The following is a 16299-nucleotide window of genomic DNA, read 5'->3' on the forward strand; positions in this document are numbered from 1 at the left end:
GGCGGGGGCGTGCAAGGCGGGCGGGCCAAGGAAGAATCATGTATATAGTAGCCCGAATCCAAATGGCAAAAAGTCATGACCAACTAAACAGGGCTGTGAGGCAGACCAGTGTCAGGGCCGTTGGGCGACAGCGACGGGTGAGGTCTGGCAAGCACGGCATCGCGTAGGAAATGACGCGCCTCCGAAGCAATAAAAACGAGACTGCCCATCTCATTATGCCACAGCTGCCACTGCGGAAGAAGCACTCTACTTATATGCGAAGCGAGTCTGCCAGAAACCTCGTCCGAGTGCCGCTTCTGGACCGCGAGGAGCCTGTCCAGCCTGGCCTTGTGCTCCGGCTGGCTGAAGAAGCCCCCGAGCAGCACATAATCGGCCTTCTCATGCTGCGTGTTGTAAAAAAGGTCCCAGAAGTAGACGGTCGTCAGCGAGTCCGGATACCGCAGAATGGCGGCGAAGAAGGTGTGCGCCTCGTTGTCCGTGTAGTAGCGCAGATGCTCGTGGTAGGCATGGTCCGGCGTCACAACCTCCAGGAACTCTTCCCAGACACCATCTTCTCTTCGCCGCTCCGGAGACAGTCCGACATCCCTGACCCAGTTCATCGGCTGGCAGAGCTGCCGGGGCAAAATCTCCGTCCATGCCCAGTTGATGATGCCTCGGATGTTGCCTTCGCTGTCGACAAAGATGTTGTTCGAGGCGAACCGCCCCTTGCTCAGTCTGAAGCCAGCATTCTCCCGCCAGAACAAAGCGCTTTTGTCATTGACGTGACGCGCCACCGCGTCCATTGCGAATATCTGCTGAGGAACGACTTCGTTTGGTTCTGTCTGGCAGTAGATCTGCCGCATCTCGGGTCCGTCTTTGAGGACTGCAAGATGATGCTGAATAGAGTCCCACGCAGTCGTGAATACAGGCCGGCTGCGCGTCGCCCCATCCCGGTTAGAGAGATATTCATCCCACCTAGACAGAGCTGGCCCAATACACTCCTTCATGTCGTCCGATTCGGCTGGATACAAAGATCCAGTGGTGGGGAACGTCAGTTCCTGAAGCTGCGCAAGCGCGTCCGCAAGCTGGCACCAGACCCTCTTGCGCTTCTCCCGCGTCATAAGGGCCAAAACGTCGCTTCCGAGTGCCTTTCCAGGAACTCTATCTTGGATTATGTATGAATGAGTCTCGTACAAATCCTCGCTCAAGTGCTTGCCTGTTCCGTACGCTTGGACTGTGGGCACCGGAATTGAAGTGTGGCGCTGAATGTACTTGTTCCTACACGTGAGCTAAACAGATCTATATCATCATGCGTCACAGGGGAATGACGTACCGAATTGTTGCAACTTCGCTGCGGATCATGTCCCACTCCCTATCGACGGTTGACTTTGTGGCGATGCGGACGACCCATTCTTGCCCGTCGTTCGGAAACGTGACGGCAATGCACAGGAATGTTTTGCCCACGACAATGTCATGCGATATACGACAGAACTTGCCCTCGTTGTGCTGAGACGCTAGCTCCTTTACCTTGTCAAGGTCGATGGCATCGCGTAATTTCAAGACACGAGTCTGGAGATGACAAAGATCCCAAGGCTGTTCGGGGCTAGGCGGAGGAACCGCGACGGAAGTGAGTGAGGGAGAAGCCGCTGGAGCAGAAGCCATTATGAAAAACGTCGTTATTTGGTGTATATGAATGTTTTCCTGGGGGAAGTGCAGTCTATTTGCGTGCTTTTTAGACGCCCATCTTTCAGGAAGCGAGGCCTTTGTCCTCGCTCCACAGCAACTTCCGTGACAAGGTGGTGCTGAAACGAGATGACGTGGGCTAGAGGTTGTACCTGTAATACCATTGAAGCCATCATGAATAGAAGGACATATATTTTGGGCACTTAGGAACGTACAGCAGCTGGGGTTGATTCACTGGCATGGCATTGCACGCCCGTATGTCGGACCACGGAGTGGTACAAGCGACTGCGACATCAGAGCGAGGATATCAAAGGACCAAAAGGACAACAAGTAGAATGTAGATGCAATACGAGCACGGTACTAGCTATAATGTGTGTCTTCAATTTTGTAGCGTGGCTTAGGAGGACTCGTGCCCTGCCAGTATCTTGAGTGTGATGTCGTTTGTCACCAAAGAAGCCCGCAGCCAGATTTTGGAGGAGAGGTGCGACTGGGGGGAGAAAGGGGGCTATTAGGTGTCTTTCTGAATCAAGGCGAATCTTCAACGTGATTTGAGAATGAGTTGCTTGTTCCATGCCGGCATCGGCGGTGAACCCCCAACCTGTGTCGCATGTTTGTCGGTCGGTCAGTCATGGTATCAGCGCCGCCGACAACAGTAATACAAAAAGTAAGACAGGAGCTACGGCAGCTCTTGTTTCTTACATCGGTGCTCGCATAATGTCGGCGGACATGTGATGACAGCTTGATAGGTTGTCTTTTCCCCCGATTGTGGCACCCGTCATGCGACAGAAACCCGACGGTTAGGTAGAGAGACATTCCATACGGAAAGTCGATGGAGTAGGCAGAAAAAGTGAGAAGGACCTGGAACAGTGTGTTGGGTATTTTGCAACATCGGGATAGCTGTGACGGTGAAGAAAATGATACTTTGTAGATTGGAGGCGATTTGGAATTGACGGGTATATGAACAAGACATGGATGTAGCGCTTGGGTGGAAATAGTATGGACGAGGTACATGGGCTGCCAGCCACACGCGCCGCAAGTGGCTGTTGAGTGGAGCCTTGGAGATGAAGGAAACGAAACGGCGTCGATGATTTGGAATAGCTTCTTCTCCTGGTCTGTTTTTGGGTTTTTGGCAGCTGACTTTTCCGTCGCACGGATGTATCTTGTAGTGACTCCGAGTTCAATTTCGTCCGTGCCATTCGTCGCAGACGAATTTGCAATAAAAATGATGGCGTCTCTCTCAACAGCGTCGCAGGACCACGGCATCTCAAAACGAGGCAGCAAACGCCGGTACATGTTGTTGTTGGGGGGGCCCGCTAGGCTATCAGGCCGCTAGGCTATATCAGGCCGCCCCCCCTAGATGCCCGCTTGCTCCGGACACGATCCTTGAACAATCCTCCAACCTCCTCCGTCATTGCAACCGGCATCCCGCATCTCAAATCTTTTCTACCCTCCCTCCCTGGAAGCTAGCTAGCTAGCAAAAAGCATTGCGTCGCATCGCCCACCCGCTTGGATCGCCTTTATATCGCCGACGGGAGCAGCCTATTAAAGCGTCCGTGTGTCTCGACCGGCTTCGTCGTCGCATGACGCCCACCCACCCGCAAAGGCCATGACGGACCAAGACCCCCCAGCGAGCACCAGCGCGAGGCCGTCTTTTCTATCGTACCTCAAACGAGACAAGGAAAAGTCCAAAGATAGAAAAAAGTCGGCTTCTACACCCAAGACTACCACGTCCTCATGTGAGTCAAACAACCGTCGTCTCTCTCTCCGCGTCTAGCCCCCCTCCCCCCCCCGCCTTGTTCGTCGCACCTTGCCAACAGTACTCCGTATGCCGACTCGATTTCCCGTTCGCATTCTCGTTTACTCATTGATATTTTATATCCGGATCCTATTGATGCCCCCCTTCCTCTACACCCCCGGAGCCCAAAACGCTACACGTCGGTTTGTCCGTTTGTAGTGTTTGAGCGCCTGGCCCGGCCCCCCATGTTCCTATGATTTGTCATTTCCCTTTTGGGATTTGCTCCCACGTCGTCAAAAGACGCCGCCGCCACACCGTTGATATGTCGACGCTTTTATTTTCCCTATAGCTCCCTCCCTAGCTCGCCAGCGCGCCCGCTGCTGCTTTGGAATTCTTGTCCCAATCTCTGGCTCTAGCCCACAAGATTCCATCGCCGCCTTATAACCCTCCACTACCCATACTTATACCTACTCTGACCATCTACCCTTTATTACTGTCATGCCATAGTGCTCTTCCCTCCATAATGCCATACATAATATCCAGCGCGGCTGTTCGGGACACTGCCAGAATGAAGCGCTTCAAAAGAGACAAGTACCTGACCAAATCGTTATTAGCCGGAGCCGGTGACAGCAGCCCCAACAACCAAGATGGCCTGTCCAAGAACCAAGTTCGCCGCGCCCAGGTCCGCCGCGCCCAGATACAACATCGCCAGCGCAAAGCAAACTACGTCAAGCAGCTGGAGATGGACATTTCCCAGCTCCGAGAGCTCATCACACAGGCCCAGCACGATACCTCGGCCTTTCGCCGCGAAAACGACGACATAACCGCCTTTCTCGGACAAAACGGCATCCTGAGCCCCCCCGGCCTCTCAATGGGCACAGCGTCACCGAGCGCGGCTACTGTCCTATCTGACGCGCAGCGGACCGACACCTCGCAACAAAACACCCCCGGATATCCCGTCACGGACAGCATCGACTTGCTCCCGCTCTACGGCTTGGACCAAGAACTTATCGTCACGCTCAGCTCCAACAAGCTGATGGGAACACCGGCTTTTAGCGTCAACCCGAGCTCCCCCAACAGCAGCTTCTACACGGGGCCCGTGTCGGCAGACTGGTCGCAAGGCCAGATCCAACTCACACCCGTCCAAGAACTCACCGTCATCAACTTTATTCTCGCGTAAGTACACAGTCCCTTATTAGAAGCCAAAGCGGGCGGGCCTCCAATCCTAACATGCGCCATCTCTAGCCTGGAACACGTCTGCTGGGACCACTTTTGGGTCGGCGACTGCCACAACCACAGCGTCCAGACCGAGGAGGTCAAGGGCCATACCCTCATGGCCTCGTCCTACCTCATGGCCAACGCCCCCGAGTCCGTCTACGCCGAGCGCGAGGGCTTCCGCAGCCGCTTCCGCAGCGGGCCGACCCTCCAGTGGCCCGCCTCCACCGTCACCCTCGACTCCCTCTACGGCCTCGCCCAGTCCCTCAACCCGGGCAGCGAGGAGATTGCCCCCGTCCAGGCCTGGTTCGAGCTCGCCACCCGCTACCCCATCGACACCCTGCTGCTGCGGCCCGCCACCCTCGAGACCCTCAAGCGCGAGTTCAAGGGCGTCGTCCGCTGCGTCGCCTTTGGCGCCGCCATGGAGCGCGAGTCATTCGAGAGCATCATCCTCCGCGTCCTGGGGCCAGATGTTAATGCCCTGGCGTTGCTGTAGACGGCGTTGTTGTACATGCAAGTAATATGGGCAAGGTTGGTGCTTGAAACGTGGGGTAATGGCGGGGTTGAGGAGCGTAACAAGGAAAAGTCGAGGCGTTTCTTGGATAATTACTGGGCGTATACGGGAATTATGGCCGTATCAACGCATGGGCAATGATTGCCAATCTACTCAAACTACAGCAAAAGACGAACAGAAACATAGTCATAATAAAATCGGGGAAAACAAAAACGATCATTACTACATCTACATGGGAGACCCTTGCTCCTTCCAATTTGGCACCTCTTTTCCTCCTCAGAGAGCCTTGACCATGGTCCTGTCATCAAAGAGATCCCGCAGCAGGCTCTGCACGCAGCCCGCCACGTCCGGCGCGCCCATGGCGTACGTCGACTCAAACGCAAAGATGCTGAGCTGCGCGAAAAACGGCCGCAGCACCTTTGCGACGAGGTCGTCGCGGCGCTCGAGCAGGCTCGCCGCGTCGTCGGCGATGCCGCCCGGCCCGATGAGCAGGCGGCGCAAGCCGGCGCTATGATTCGCCGTCGCCGCGTGGCCGTCGGTGGTGGTGGTTGTGGTGGCGGCGGCGACGGCGCTGCCGAGGTCCTCGGCGAGCTCGTCGGCGAGGGCCACGGGACGGGACGAGGAGGAGCGGTAGACGGCGTCGATGCTGTCGGTGAGGAACAGCCACTGGTGGAGCTGGAAGTCGTCGGGGGCGAGGCAGACGACGAGGTCGAGCAGCTTGCAGGCCTGCAGGACGGCGGCGGGCGGGTACGTGTCGTCGTCGAGGGACGCGGCGGCGGCGACCGAGGCGAGGGCCGCGTGCAGCTCGGTGCAGACGACGGGCCAGAGCATGGCGAGGTGCAGCGGGTCGGTTCGCAGCACGAGCGCGCGCACCACCATGTAGACGTCGGCGCGCGTTGTCGACGACGGCGACGAGGTGCTCGTCGCCGCGAGTAGCTCCACGAGCTTGTCGACGACGGCGCCGAGGTCTGCGGCAAAGGCGTCGTCGGCGCCGGCGAGAATGAGCGTCGCCGCGCGCCGCAGGTTGAGCTGCGTCTTGCGGTCGGCTTCCAGGCGCGCCGACGTGGCGCCGACACCGAACACGATGCCCGCGGTGGTCGGCGCCGCGATGCGGCCCATGACCTCGGGCAGCCTCTCCTTGTCCGAGGCAGTCCACTGCCGCAGCAGCGGCAGCCAGCCGTCCGTCACGAGCGCCAGATCCATGCCGAAGAAGCGTCCGTCGTGGAAGGCGTCCCCGACGTCCTTTTTCCAGGACCGCTGGTTGTTGGGTAGCCGCGACAGCTCGTGTAGCAGGCGGAGCGTGTGCCGCGTGACTGACTCGGGAAACGTCTTGGTGCGCAGCGTCGGGCCGATGACGTTGGTGGAAATGGTGCCCGCGGCGGCGAGCACCCGGTCCGGTTCCGGCAGGACCTTGGACAGGTTGGGCACCACGGATGCGAGGATGCCGACAACGTCCCGCGCGTCGGCGGCATCGCTCTTGGTGGGCTTTTCGGTCGACGAGGCCGGCTCGGCAAAGGTAATGGGCCGGGTGGTGAAGAGAGCCGCCAGGAGCCTGATGAAGAGATCGCCGAGTTCGCGTCGCATCTTGCGCTGCTCGCCAAAGTTGGTATTGTCCACCTTCTCGCCCAGGGTCGCGGCGAACTCAAGCAGACTGGGGAGTGTCTGCCGATGAGGAAACGGATTGGCCAGTATGTCCTTGAGGAAGATGATGCAATCTTGCCAGATTTCATCCATGGCATCGTCGTCCAGCGATTGCGTGTACTGGACTAAGAACAGGCCCAAGTCTGTGTCCTCGAGCGATATGGTCAGCGTTGAAGTACGGGATGGGTCCAGAGCACTGGGATTTGTCCGGCTGTAGATAGCGTTGAATATCGAGGGCACTGTTTGCCGTGGCCGGGATGCCTCGAGTGCAGCCAGAAACTTAAAGACTTCAGACTTTTGCACCTCGGGGGTGGCTTGCTTCCAAATATCGACAATGGTTTCCAAGCACTCCAATGTCTCGGCGGCGAAGAGATGCTCCAAGAGTCTTCTGGCGCGATTCTTCATTCGTAGGGAGGTATACATGAACGAAGCAGTCGCAGAGGCGTCGTTAGCGGTCGCGTCATCACCTTGGCCCCAGGACCAGATCATGTAGCAGATACGGACCGCATCCTGAAAGGCAAGGTGGACAGTAAGGCGATCGTTTGCAGTTGCGCTGCGGCCTTGCGGAACGTCTGACTGGAACACGCCGGACACCATGCTGCCGAACAGTGACTGGGGTTGATCGGGGCTTTTCAATGCCTGAGCACGCGCCTCGTCTGCCAGCAGCTGGTCGTGCGCACGCGCAAGAACTTGCTCCAGGCCATTGAGGAGAAAAATCAGTGTGGTTTCTGGGGCAGCAATCTGTGCACCAGAGTTGGTGTTCGCCAGACCGAATGTGGCTCGCAGATTTGTAAACGTTGTGCCAACTTGCTTGCAGAGAGTCTCGACCAACGGGATAACGATTTGAAATATAGTTCCGCCATACAGCGGTAAGCAACGGCCCAGAAAATTCACCCAGCTATCGAGAACGAGTTGACTGTTTCGAGCTCCAAGTCCTGACAACAGGCATTTGAGAAGCTGCGGAGGTAGACTATTTTGAGGTGGGTGGTTGTCTGCATTTGAACTCGAAAGCCTCCTGGGTCGAGTTAGATCTGTCGTTGAGTGGTATTTTTCAGATATTGCGGAGAGGGGTCGTTCAGGCGTGGAAGGCTCATGTAGCTTCAGCGCTGCGAAAACGGAATCTAGGAGAAGCACCTGGATGTAAGGATCGGGGCCAGTGATGGACCTCCCGAGCCTGTCGATGAGAACATTCTCGACATGAAAGCGAGACAGGCGACTAGATTGCGGCGCAATCAGGAATTGGTGAAGAATCATCAGAGCATATCTTTGTAATTGGTAGGTTCTGTCGATAACATCGCTGTCTTCTGTCGAAGGCTCCCCGGTGAGGCATCTTATCAGCATTCGAAAGAGCAGTTCCTGGAGCGTCATTTCGTTACCCTCGCCGCCGGCTGTTATCTGTTAGCTGAATTCGGGATAGAGAAGATATAGACACCTACTACTAATTTGTAAGTTTTCATCCCTAGGATAAACGTGCCTGGACCCCATAATGGCCCAAGGAATGTCGCCCGCGCAGCCAAGAACATTGTGCATAGTCCGGATGTAGTACAAGCAAAGATCCAGATCGTCGCTTTCCGAGAATAATAGCGCTGTCGTATCCAGTTGGTCAGTGGAAATAGCATCCCTGATGCTCCTCAAAAAAGGGAGGGCTGATATATTAGATGCAAATAAAAGGAACAGTCTTGGCGGGTTAGTATGTTGCTGTGACCGAAAGGAGCGGCATGCACATACCTGTCAATGCCGACCATGCTATTCAGCCACGACTTTACGTTCATATACAAATGAGTTCGTTCATCCATCAACGCGTCAAGTACAAGAAACAAAGGCTGTGTTAGCATGACCTCGTAAACGTCTGCGCCGGCGAGCCTCGACCGAGGTTCAGCTAGAAATGTTGTTCTCGATCCACGCCGTTCCGTCTGGTTATCCTGCAAGGTATGCGACCAGAGCACAGCAAACGTTCGGCCCGTATCGGCATTGTCGCAATTCTTCTTTTCGACGATCAAAGTAGACAGCGCTGCCTCGATGTCGCGACGATCCAAAGTCAGGGCCGTTTGCAGCTGCCAAAGACAGCGGACAGTCTCGACATGAAACTTGGGTTCTGATACGGACAAGTAAGACCAAGCATGGCGAACCAGAGGCAGTACCAGATCGGACAGTTGTGAGAGTGTGATCCTGTCGGCGTAGTATAGTTGACTGACCAGAGTCAAGATTGAGGAAAACGTAGCAAACGAAAGGAGTTTTCCGTTGGACAATTCCCGGCGCGTGAACGAAAGCAGTGCTCCCTCCTCAAATCCATATTGTTTAGGGGTTTTTGTGAGCACTTGCAAGAATATCCGTACCCGCAGATTGATTTCTGCCGATAGTCCTGTCGTCTTATCACCTTGGTATACATTTTTGGCGGCCCTCTGAATGAGAAGCTGCCCAGATTCGACAGCAGTGAACGGAGCTGGCGAAACATCCAAGTTGCCTTGCTCGTTCACATAAAAATTTCGTATCTTCTTGAGGAGATCCATGTTGGTTAAAGACAGGACTTTGCACTCCGTGTTAGCTTTCGTCGACGGCGCCGGGAATGTGCGCTCTGGGATGAGATCCAAGAATGACGCCACAATCGACAAGACTTCATTCACCAATTCTACGGAGAATGACCCAGTCGCACTTTTTGTCTGCCTTTCTTCTAGGTCTTCAAGCATGTAAAGGGCTGCGAGACACGTCAGAGGGGCGTGTACAGTCACCATTTCCTCTTCTCTGACGTTGAAATTGGCGACAATAAAGCTAACAAGTGACAGTTTCTCACTACGTTGCGTAGGCCCCGAGTTCCCAGGCCCGATAGCCTGGGCAAGAAGAGCAACAATCTCGCTATAGATGAGACCGCTTTCTATGCCGTCAAAGAAGACGCTTGCGCTCCGCAAGACTTCCTTGAACTCTGCCGAGGAGGAAGTCGTTTGCTTGAAGCGCTGCACACTCTGGACTACTGGTAGAAAGATTTCTGGAACGACTAGCCCACCAATCTCCCATCTATCCATAAGCGACAGGCAAATACGGTAGGGCTTTGCACGTTCTGAGACGCTGCTCGATTCTGCGTCTTTGATCATATCCAGAAGCGCTCTCGTCAGTGCTGCAAGTCCATATTCCTCAAAGTATTGAGTTCGGGCAGAAAGATAGGCATGTTGCTGCTCTGGTGGAGCGCTGGTAGCATCATGTGCATGTTCATTCTCTGGAACCGCAGGCTCAGGGCCTAGCAACCAAGCCCACAGGCGACGGTTTAGACTCATATCTCGTCTAATGACCACCCCAACAGCCGACTTGAGCAGCAGCTCAAGATCAGATGATTTAACGCGAGTTTGTAGGACCTTTGAGTTGAGGGGCAGGTGTGACACAAGCAAATCGAGGAACCCGCGTTGAATAAGAACTTGTTCGTCTGCGAGGCCACTAGCAAAGCATCGGATCAGCAGTCCTGGCTCAGGCGATGTCACCATTGTGGCAAGTTCTTGGCTGCTCTTGTCGAGGTCCGTAGCGCCGATTGGAGCCCCAAGAGCTGGAAGGTGGCGCACGAGATAGGCTAAAGCCCCGGCGCGCCGGCTATGACTGGTAATGGAAGCTAAGAAGAAGCACTGCCAGAAGAAGTCGTCACCAACAGAGTGATAGCCTGTCAGCTCCTTCGTAGCTGTCGGTCGAATGGCCTTCTTGAAGCTTCCAACTAGATTCAAAGTGCGATCAAAGTCCTCACTTGTCTCATCTTCCAAGCCGGGAAGAAGGGCTAATATGATCGATCGCATGGCGGGTCGCAGGAACCGGGCGTCCAGCTTGATGAAGTATTTCTCGAGCAGTTCGAGAAAGGGCGAGCGAACGGATAGAGAGGCAAACGATAACGTCGGTGCGATTCCGGGGAGGTATAGTGGAAGGTCTCTGGACAGACCATCAGCTCCGATCGTGTCGAAAACATAATTGTAGACCTCGAGGGCTTTCTGGTGGACGCCAGAGGGCAACGTGGGATTCAGGCATTGCGCCAGCCGTTTCGATAAGAGCGCATTGGCTGGTATCGCGGTGATTGAAGACGGTCGCGCTTGTAGAGCCTTTGGAACTTGGTAAGTCATGCGATCCATTGTGTAGGTTCGCGGCGTACCTTGAGGACCCTGTTCAGGAAAGATATGTAGTCGGCCCATTCTTCCAGCGCCGTCTCAAAGAGCGAGAGGGCTTTTTCCACCCCAGATGCGTATCTTCTGTATGCCTTATCGTTAATGGGAGCTTCCTCTGTTTGGCTTCTGTCAGTCAACAGTCTTCTGGTAGCTGGGTAGATTGAGGCGCGTACCCCCGCCAAGCTGGTTGCGCCTCTGTCGCGGAATGGGGGAATCTCGCCCAGAGCTCTCGGGCGAGCCCGTCCACGCTCTAGAGCCGGGATCAAGCGCCATGGCTATAAGAATCTTGCCTCATGGGGAGTTTTGAATTGCGGTTCGTATCTGCGTCAGAGGTTCTGGTGCTGTGTAGGCCAGCAGTCGCGTACTGTTTCGTGGAGGGCTACGTTGCAGAGCCGAAGCTTGGACAATGTGGATACGCCGCTGTCACAGATCTTGAGATGACCAGGCACCTCCCTCCAACTGCGAACAATAGCCGTCAAGGCGACAGGTGCTTGACAAGTACCTAGCAGCACAACTGGTCAATTTCAATATAAAAAACAGGATCGAATAAGCGGCACTACTGCCTAGAAATTGTAGCTAATTTTTTTGGAGAATTGTTGCAGCAGGCTAACCCCGCCGCGGTGTAGCTCTGAGCTACCTAATAACGTAAGTTACCCCAAGAATTGCAGGCGTCTTTAACAGACTTTCAGAAAAACGGCAAGAATTGGTAGGCATCTAATATTCCTACTTAGGTATGAGTCCCCTGCATATGAAGGGATACTGTAAAAGAGCTCGGTGCTCGGTGTTGATATAGCCCACCTGACTAGTTTTGGCCTGAGGCCAGATTGTGTCCGGCCAGCATTTTCCCCTTGATTTCAAATTCTTCTTCTTCTTCTTCTTCTTCTTCTCCTTGAGAGAATCAATAAAGCTTGTGAGGCCTACTCTCAGTAGCCTAGGGCTAGTTCGTGATAAATACATTTTAATCGACGAGGAACATGCGCGGGGACCGACTTCATATCTGTCGAAAGACTAATGTCTATAAACCAAATTGTTTATATAAGACTAGTTACCTAGGAACGCCCGTTTCCTAGTTCTCAATCACCTCCTATTCTGTACCAGGGCCCTACTTCCGAGCATCCAGGTGCGTGTGGGGATGATCGTCAGCATTCGCGTTGCATTTGCAATTGCATCCCCGCTTCCAGAGAGGTTCAGAGAAGAACCAGACAGTGGAGATGGCCTTTAAAATGGCAGGATACTGTACAAATTACATGTGTTAGCCTAATAAGTTATATCGAACAGAGGGGCATCTCATACGTCATGAGGCTGGAGATTGATATTGGCCCTGCCCTGGGTAAACTCGCAAGAGCCCTCAAAGTCGTCTCCGGGGTATCGAGCCAAACCAAAAATGTCGGCCAAGTTGCGCAGTGCAAGCTCGGCCTTGAACTTGGCGAAAAATTCCAAGTCTTTGTGGGTAAAATCCGCGTCCTGCGTTTCTGAGTAGTGATACTCAGTCGGCCTTAAGAGCCCAACATCGTCAAAGGCCCACATGGCTGGCTGGGGCTCCTTCATCCCAGAAGAACCACCGGACCAAGGTGTCGAGGTCCCCATATATTCTACCAGCTTCTCCGAGGGTTCCAGATCAAAGTGGCGGTGAATCATGGCCAGTCCGAACCGTTGATCCATGCCATGCTTGACGAAGAAATCCTTGAACCATTCAACATGATCCTGGCCCTTAGCGGGCATGAGCGTCCTTGATCGTCGGCAGACTGTGGAAGTGGTGGTGCGAATACGGAGCAATAATAGTGGCAGCCATTTCGACAAAGGCGGGGGTGAGGATTCTTGAATGGAAGAGTAGCGGGTCAGTGGGCCAGTCTAGTCCAATTTAAACTAGACTGGGCGGGGGTTCTTGACCTATTATGTCAGCGTTTTAGCCAATCATAAATGGCAACAGATCAGTGGACTGGATCTATGCAGGTGATAAAAAATCAGCCGGACAAGTCTAGTTATCATTAAAACTAGGATAAGGACCAAGGGAATAATACTAAGTATAAGCAAGATAAGAGGGATAATAAAAATGAATAAAAATAGAAAAAGAGAGAAGTTAAGAAATAGTAAGAAAATAGTAAGAATAAAGAAGGGGTTAGTATCCTAACCGCCAGGTTATTTTATCTGCCTGGTGGCTACTTACCCGATTATGTCAGCTTTCCACTCTTCAACAAATTAGAGACTAATTCGACCAGTAGTTGTAGTTCATATATTCCGAACTTGAGGCAATGATAGCCGAAAAAGTACAGAGTAGACAAAAAAGAGAAAAAAAACGCCAACATATAAAGATGACAAACAGACCAAAACAAAGAATGGCATTTTGCGTGCCGCAATGTGTCTGTCTGCGACGACCCCCACAGATTGCCAACTGTCACTCCACCACACCCAGCACCTTCCACATCGCGTGCCATTGACACCGACCTACCTAGCTACCTACCTACCTAGTACCTACCAAAACACCTATCGAAGTGTGCCGCCCGCTGCCTCGAAAAATTGCACGTCTAAGCCGACATGATACACATACTAGGCCCTTGAAAAGAATACGAGGCCAACGCCGGCGTCGGGCTGGCTCCACTATCACAGCATAAGATGACGTCGGTCGAGACATTCAAGAGACGCAATGGCAACAGATGACAATATGGCGAGTGATGGCACAAGCGAGGCATCACAACCACCATCAGCCGATTCGACCGAGTCTAAGCTATACACAGCCCAAGCTACCACAGCACTGACGACTGTCGATATCCAAACTCTATCCTTCCCCGATGGATCTCGAGGCACATTTCAAACCCCCGGAGCGAGATCCGTATCAACGCCAGTCCCCAGCGGCTACGCTTCTCCAGGCTACAAGGCGAGCCACTCGGGAGGGGAGGGAGACGATGGAGCAAGCGTCATGAGCTTTGCGCCGACAATGCGACCGGCCGGTGATATCGCGAGCCTGTTCGTTGGTGACCTGGGCAAGCGCAGTGTCGCGTGGAACATGCTACGCTCACAAGCACCGACTGTTCAACCGTTTGAGACAAGTCGATACCGACAAACTGATACGCTGGGAAATTTCCAAGGAGAATTCGAGGCGGTGCCGGCCGAGGCAACGGCCGAGGTCGACGATGCTTCACGAGTTGCCATGTGGAAGGCAAAGCTCAAGCACTACATGATTCTCTCGTCAGCCGGAAAACCCATTTGGAGTCGACATGGAGACTTGATGCTCATCAACTCATCGATAGGGGTTATGCAAACCATAATATCCTTCTATGAGGGCGCCAAAAGCCCACTGTTGGGCTTCACCGCTGGCGACGCCAGGTTCGTTGTTCTAACTCGAGGCCCCCTCTACTTTTTGGCCGTTAGCAAGCTTGGTGAGAGCGATTCGCAACTGCGCGCACAGCTCGATGCGCTTTATATGCAAATCCTCTCCACCCTCACACTGCCGACTTTGAAACGTATTTTTGTCCACAGACCGTCGTCGGACCTTAGGAAACCACTTCAAGGCACCGAATCGCTGCTCTCTTCGCTTGCCGATACGTTTACGAGAGGCTCGCCAACGACATTACTGGGGTCGCTCGAATGCCTCAAGCTTCGCAAATCGCAGCGACACTCGATCAATAATACGTTTTTGAAGCTCCGCGCCGACAAGCTCCTATATGGACTTATTATTGCTGGCGGAAAACTTGTCAGCGTCATTCGCCCTCGACAACACTCGCTGCACCCGAGCGACTTGCAGCTCATATTTAACATGCTATTCGAGTCGGATGGCATCAAAGGAGGCGGTGGTGAAAACTGGATACCCTTGTGCCTACCTGCATTTAACAACGAGGGTTATCTATACATGTACGTCAGCTTTTTTGACGACGAGGGCCTGCAAGTGCAAAAACAAGCAGCAGAAGCAGGCGAGCAGACGGCGCCTGCGAGTCAACAAATCGCCATGGTGCTCATCAGCACCGACAAAGAGAGCTTCTTTGGCCTTCAGAAGATGCGCAACGACGTGGCCCAGCAGCTGACCAAGAATGGCAACTTGGCCGTGATCCGGGGCGCGGTGCGGGCAGGGCGGCCGCGGATCGCCCAGATTGTGCCTGGGAACCCGATAAGCCACTTTTTGTACAAGTCCAAGGCCAACGTGCAATTCTGCATGGCCGCCCTGGAACCACCGTTGGACGCCATCGCCGAGCGCCGACGTCTCATGAGCCTGTACCACGAGATGCACGCTGCCGTGCACGCCAAACATGCGCACCTCAAAATCTTGCATAACACGAGCGAAGATTCTACGTCACTCGCGTGGGTCACCCCGGTCTTTGAGCTCTACTGCGTGGGAGGGCCCAACATGTCGCGCGCGACCATGGGGCAGGGTGCCAACAAGATCATTCAGTGGGCCAAGAAGGAAGAGCAGCGGCTATTTATCATTGGAGGCGGTGTCTTTTGATTGCCGCTATCGTAAACCCAACCAGGAAAAGAAGTTGGCAACTCCTGAGCGTAGCTCATAAGGGTGATTATATACAAAGAATAGAAGAAACGCTGAACCCATAGCGCCGAGTCTGAGTGATTGATGCTTTGGCCACTCGTAAATGTCCCGCCAATCATTCAAATAAAACAAATAATTCGTCCATAAATCTCCAGCCCATTACTCGTTCAAAAATGTAGAACATGATACTCTCGGTAAGAATTGACCTCTTTATTTGGGCACACCTGTGGTGGTGGACGCCTCGGTGATGTGGTCCACCTTTGAAAATGACCTCTCGGTCACTTCGTCTGGCGAAGTAGGGCGGCTTTTGAAAATGAGTGACCTCCTAGCCCAGCCCCGTACCCGGTCGTTGACGCTCGATTTGCGCTGTGTCTTTTGGGTCCAGGGGAACTCGCGCCACGCCTCCGTGGGCGACTGGATGGGAAAGGAGGGTGTGCGCATGGAGCTGCCAGGCGAGGAGCGTCGGAGCGAGTCGTCGAGGCTGGGGCGCTCCTGTGAGGGTGAAAATGCGCCGGAGGCAACGGTGTTGAGCGAGGCATTCATGATGGCCTCAGAAAAGGGAGCGTCAAAGTCCTCATGGAAGCGCGGGCTGCGGGGACCGGAGTAGTGGGAGAGACGCCGGGGCGGCATCGCGATATGTAGGGTCGGCTTGGCGGCCATGGTGTAATTTGTACGTTTTTATCGTCGGTGTCGGTGCTGATATCGAAGGTTGGTTGTGGTATCAGATGAGGCGTCGGGAGGAGGCGATGATATATAGCGAGCAGGCTGATATGAAGAGTTCTTGTACTGCTAGACTCGGTCACGATGATGCGACGGGACGGTGACACGCTGAGGGTTACAGCTTTTAAAACAGGTGCCGGTCACGCAGCGACGAGCAAGTCCCTGTTGCAGGTGTGGAGTTGAAGGGTCTCTTCCTTTTTGA

The 16299-nt window shown here is 54.1% G+C and overlaps 6 protein-coding genes across 6 annotated transcripts; 2 read left to right on the forward strand and 4 right to left on the reverse strand.

Moving 5' to 3' along the window:
- Window positions 1–83: 83 nt before the first annotated feature.
- Window positions 84–1641, reverse strand: CCM_01562 (Protein kinase-like domain; the record flags this gene model as incomplete). The annotated part of the gene is made up of 2 exons (XM_006666718.1): window positions 84–1257; window positions 1313–1641. The coding sequence occupies 2 exons, from the start codon at window positions 1639–1641 to the stop codon at window positions 84–86; spliced, it is 1503 nt and encodes a 500-aa protein (XP_006666781.1).
- Window positions 1642–3965: 2324 nt separating this feature from the next.
- CCM_01563 (uncharacterized protein) lies at window positions 3966–5108 on the forward strand (the record flags this gene model as incomplete). Its single annotated transcript, XM_006666719.1, has 2 exons — window positions 3966–4573; window positions 4643–5108. The coding sequence occupies 2 exons, from the start codon at window positions 3966–3968 to the stop codon at window positions 5106–5108; spliced, it is 1074 nt and encodes a 357-aa protein (XP_006666782.1).
- A 294-nt stretch (window positions 5109–5402) lies between these two features.
- Window positions 5403–11173, reverse strand: CCM_01564 (cellular morphogenesis regulator DopA; the record flags this gene model as incomplete). Its single annotated transcript, XM_006666720.1, has 5 exons — window positions 5403–8155; window positions 8204–8388; window positions 8496–10729; window positions 10888–11015; window positions 11074–11173. The coding sequence occupies 5 exons, from the start codon at window positions 11171–11173 to the stop codon at window positions 5403–5405; spliced, it is 5400 nt and encodes a 1799-aa protein (XP_006666783.1).
- Window positions 11174–12002: 829 nt separating this feature from the next.
- On the reverse strand, window positions 12003–12622 carry CCM_01565 (uncharacterized protein; the record flags this gene model as incomplete). The annotated part of the gene is made up of 2 exons (XM_006666721.1): window positions 12003–12134; window positions 12194–12622. The coding sequence occupies 2 exons, from the start codon at window positions 12620–12622 to the stop codon at window positions 12003–12005; spliced, it is 561 nt and encodes a 186-aa protein (XP_006666784.1).
- Window positions 12623–13544: 922 nt separating this feature from the next.
- CCM_01566 (vacuolar fusion protein mon1) lies at window positions 13545–15338 on the forward strand (the record flags this gene model as incomplete). The annotated part of the gene is made up of 1 exon (XM_006666722.1): window positions 13545–15338. The coding sequence occupies one exon, from the start codon at window positions 13545–13547 to the stop codon at window positions 15336–15338; it is 1794 nt and encodes a 597-aa protein (XP_006666785.1).
- A 249-nt stretch (window positions 15339–15587) lies between these two features.
- On the reverse strand, window positions 15588–16037 carry CCM_01567 (uncharacterized protein; the record flags this gene model as incomplete). Its single annotated transcript, XM_006666723.1, has 1 exon — window positions 15588–16037. The coding sequence occupies one exon, from the start codon at window positions 16035–16037 to the stop codon at window positions 15588–15590; it is 450 nt and encodes a 149-aa protein (XP_006666786.1).
- Between the last annotated feature and the right edge of the window lie 262 nt (window positions 16038–16299).

The sequence above is a fragment of the Cordyceps militaris genome (genome assembly GCF_000225605.1).
Source record: "Cordyceps militaris CM01 unplaced genomic scaffold CCM_S00001, whole genome shotgun sequence".
NCBI lineage: Eukaryota > Fungi > Ascomycota > Sordariomycetes > Hypocreales > Cordycipitaceae > Cordyceps > Cordyceps militaris.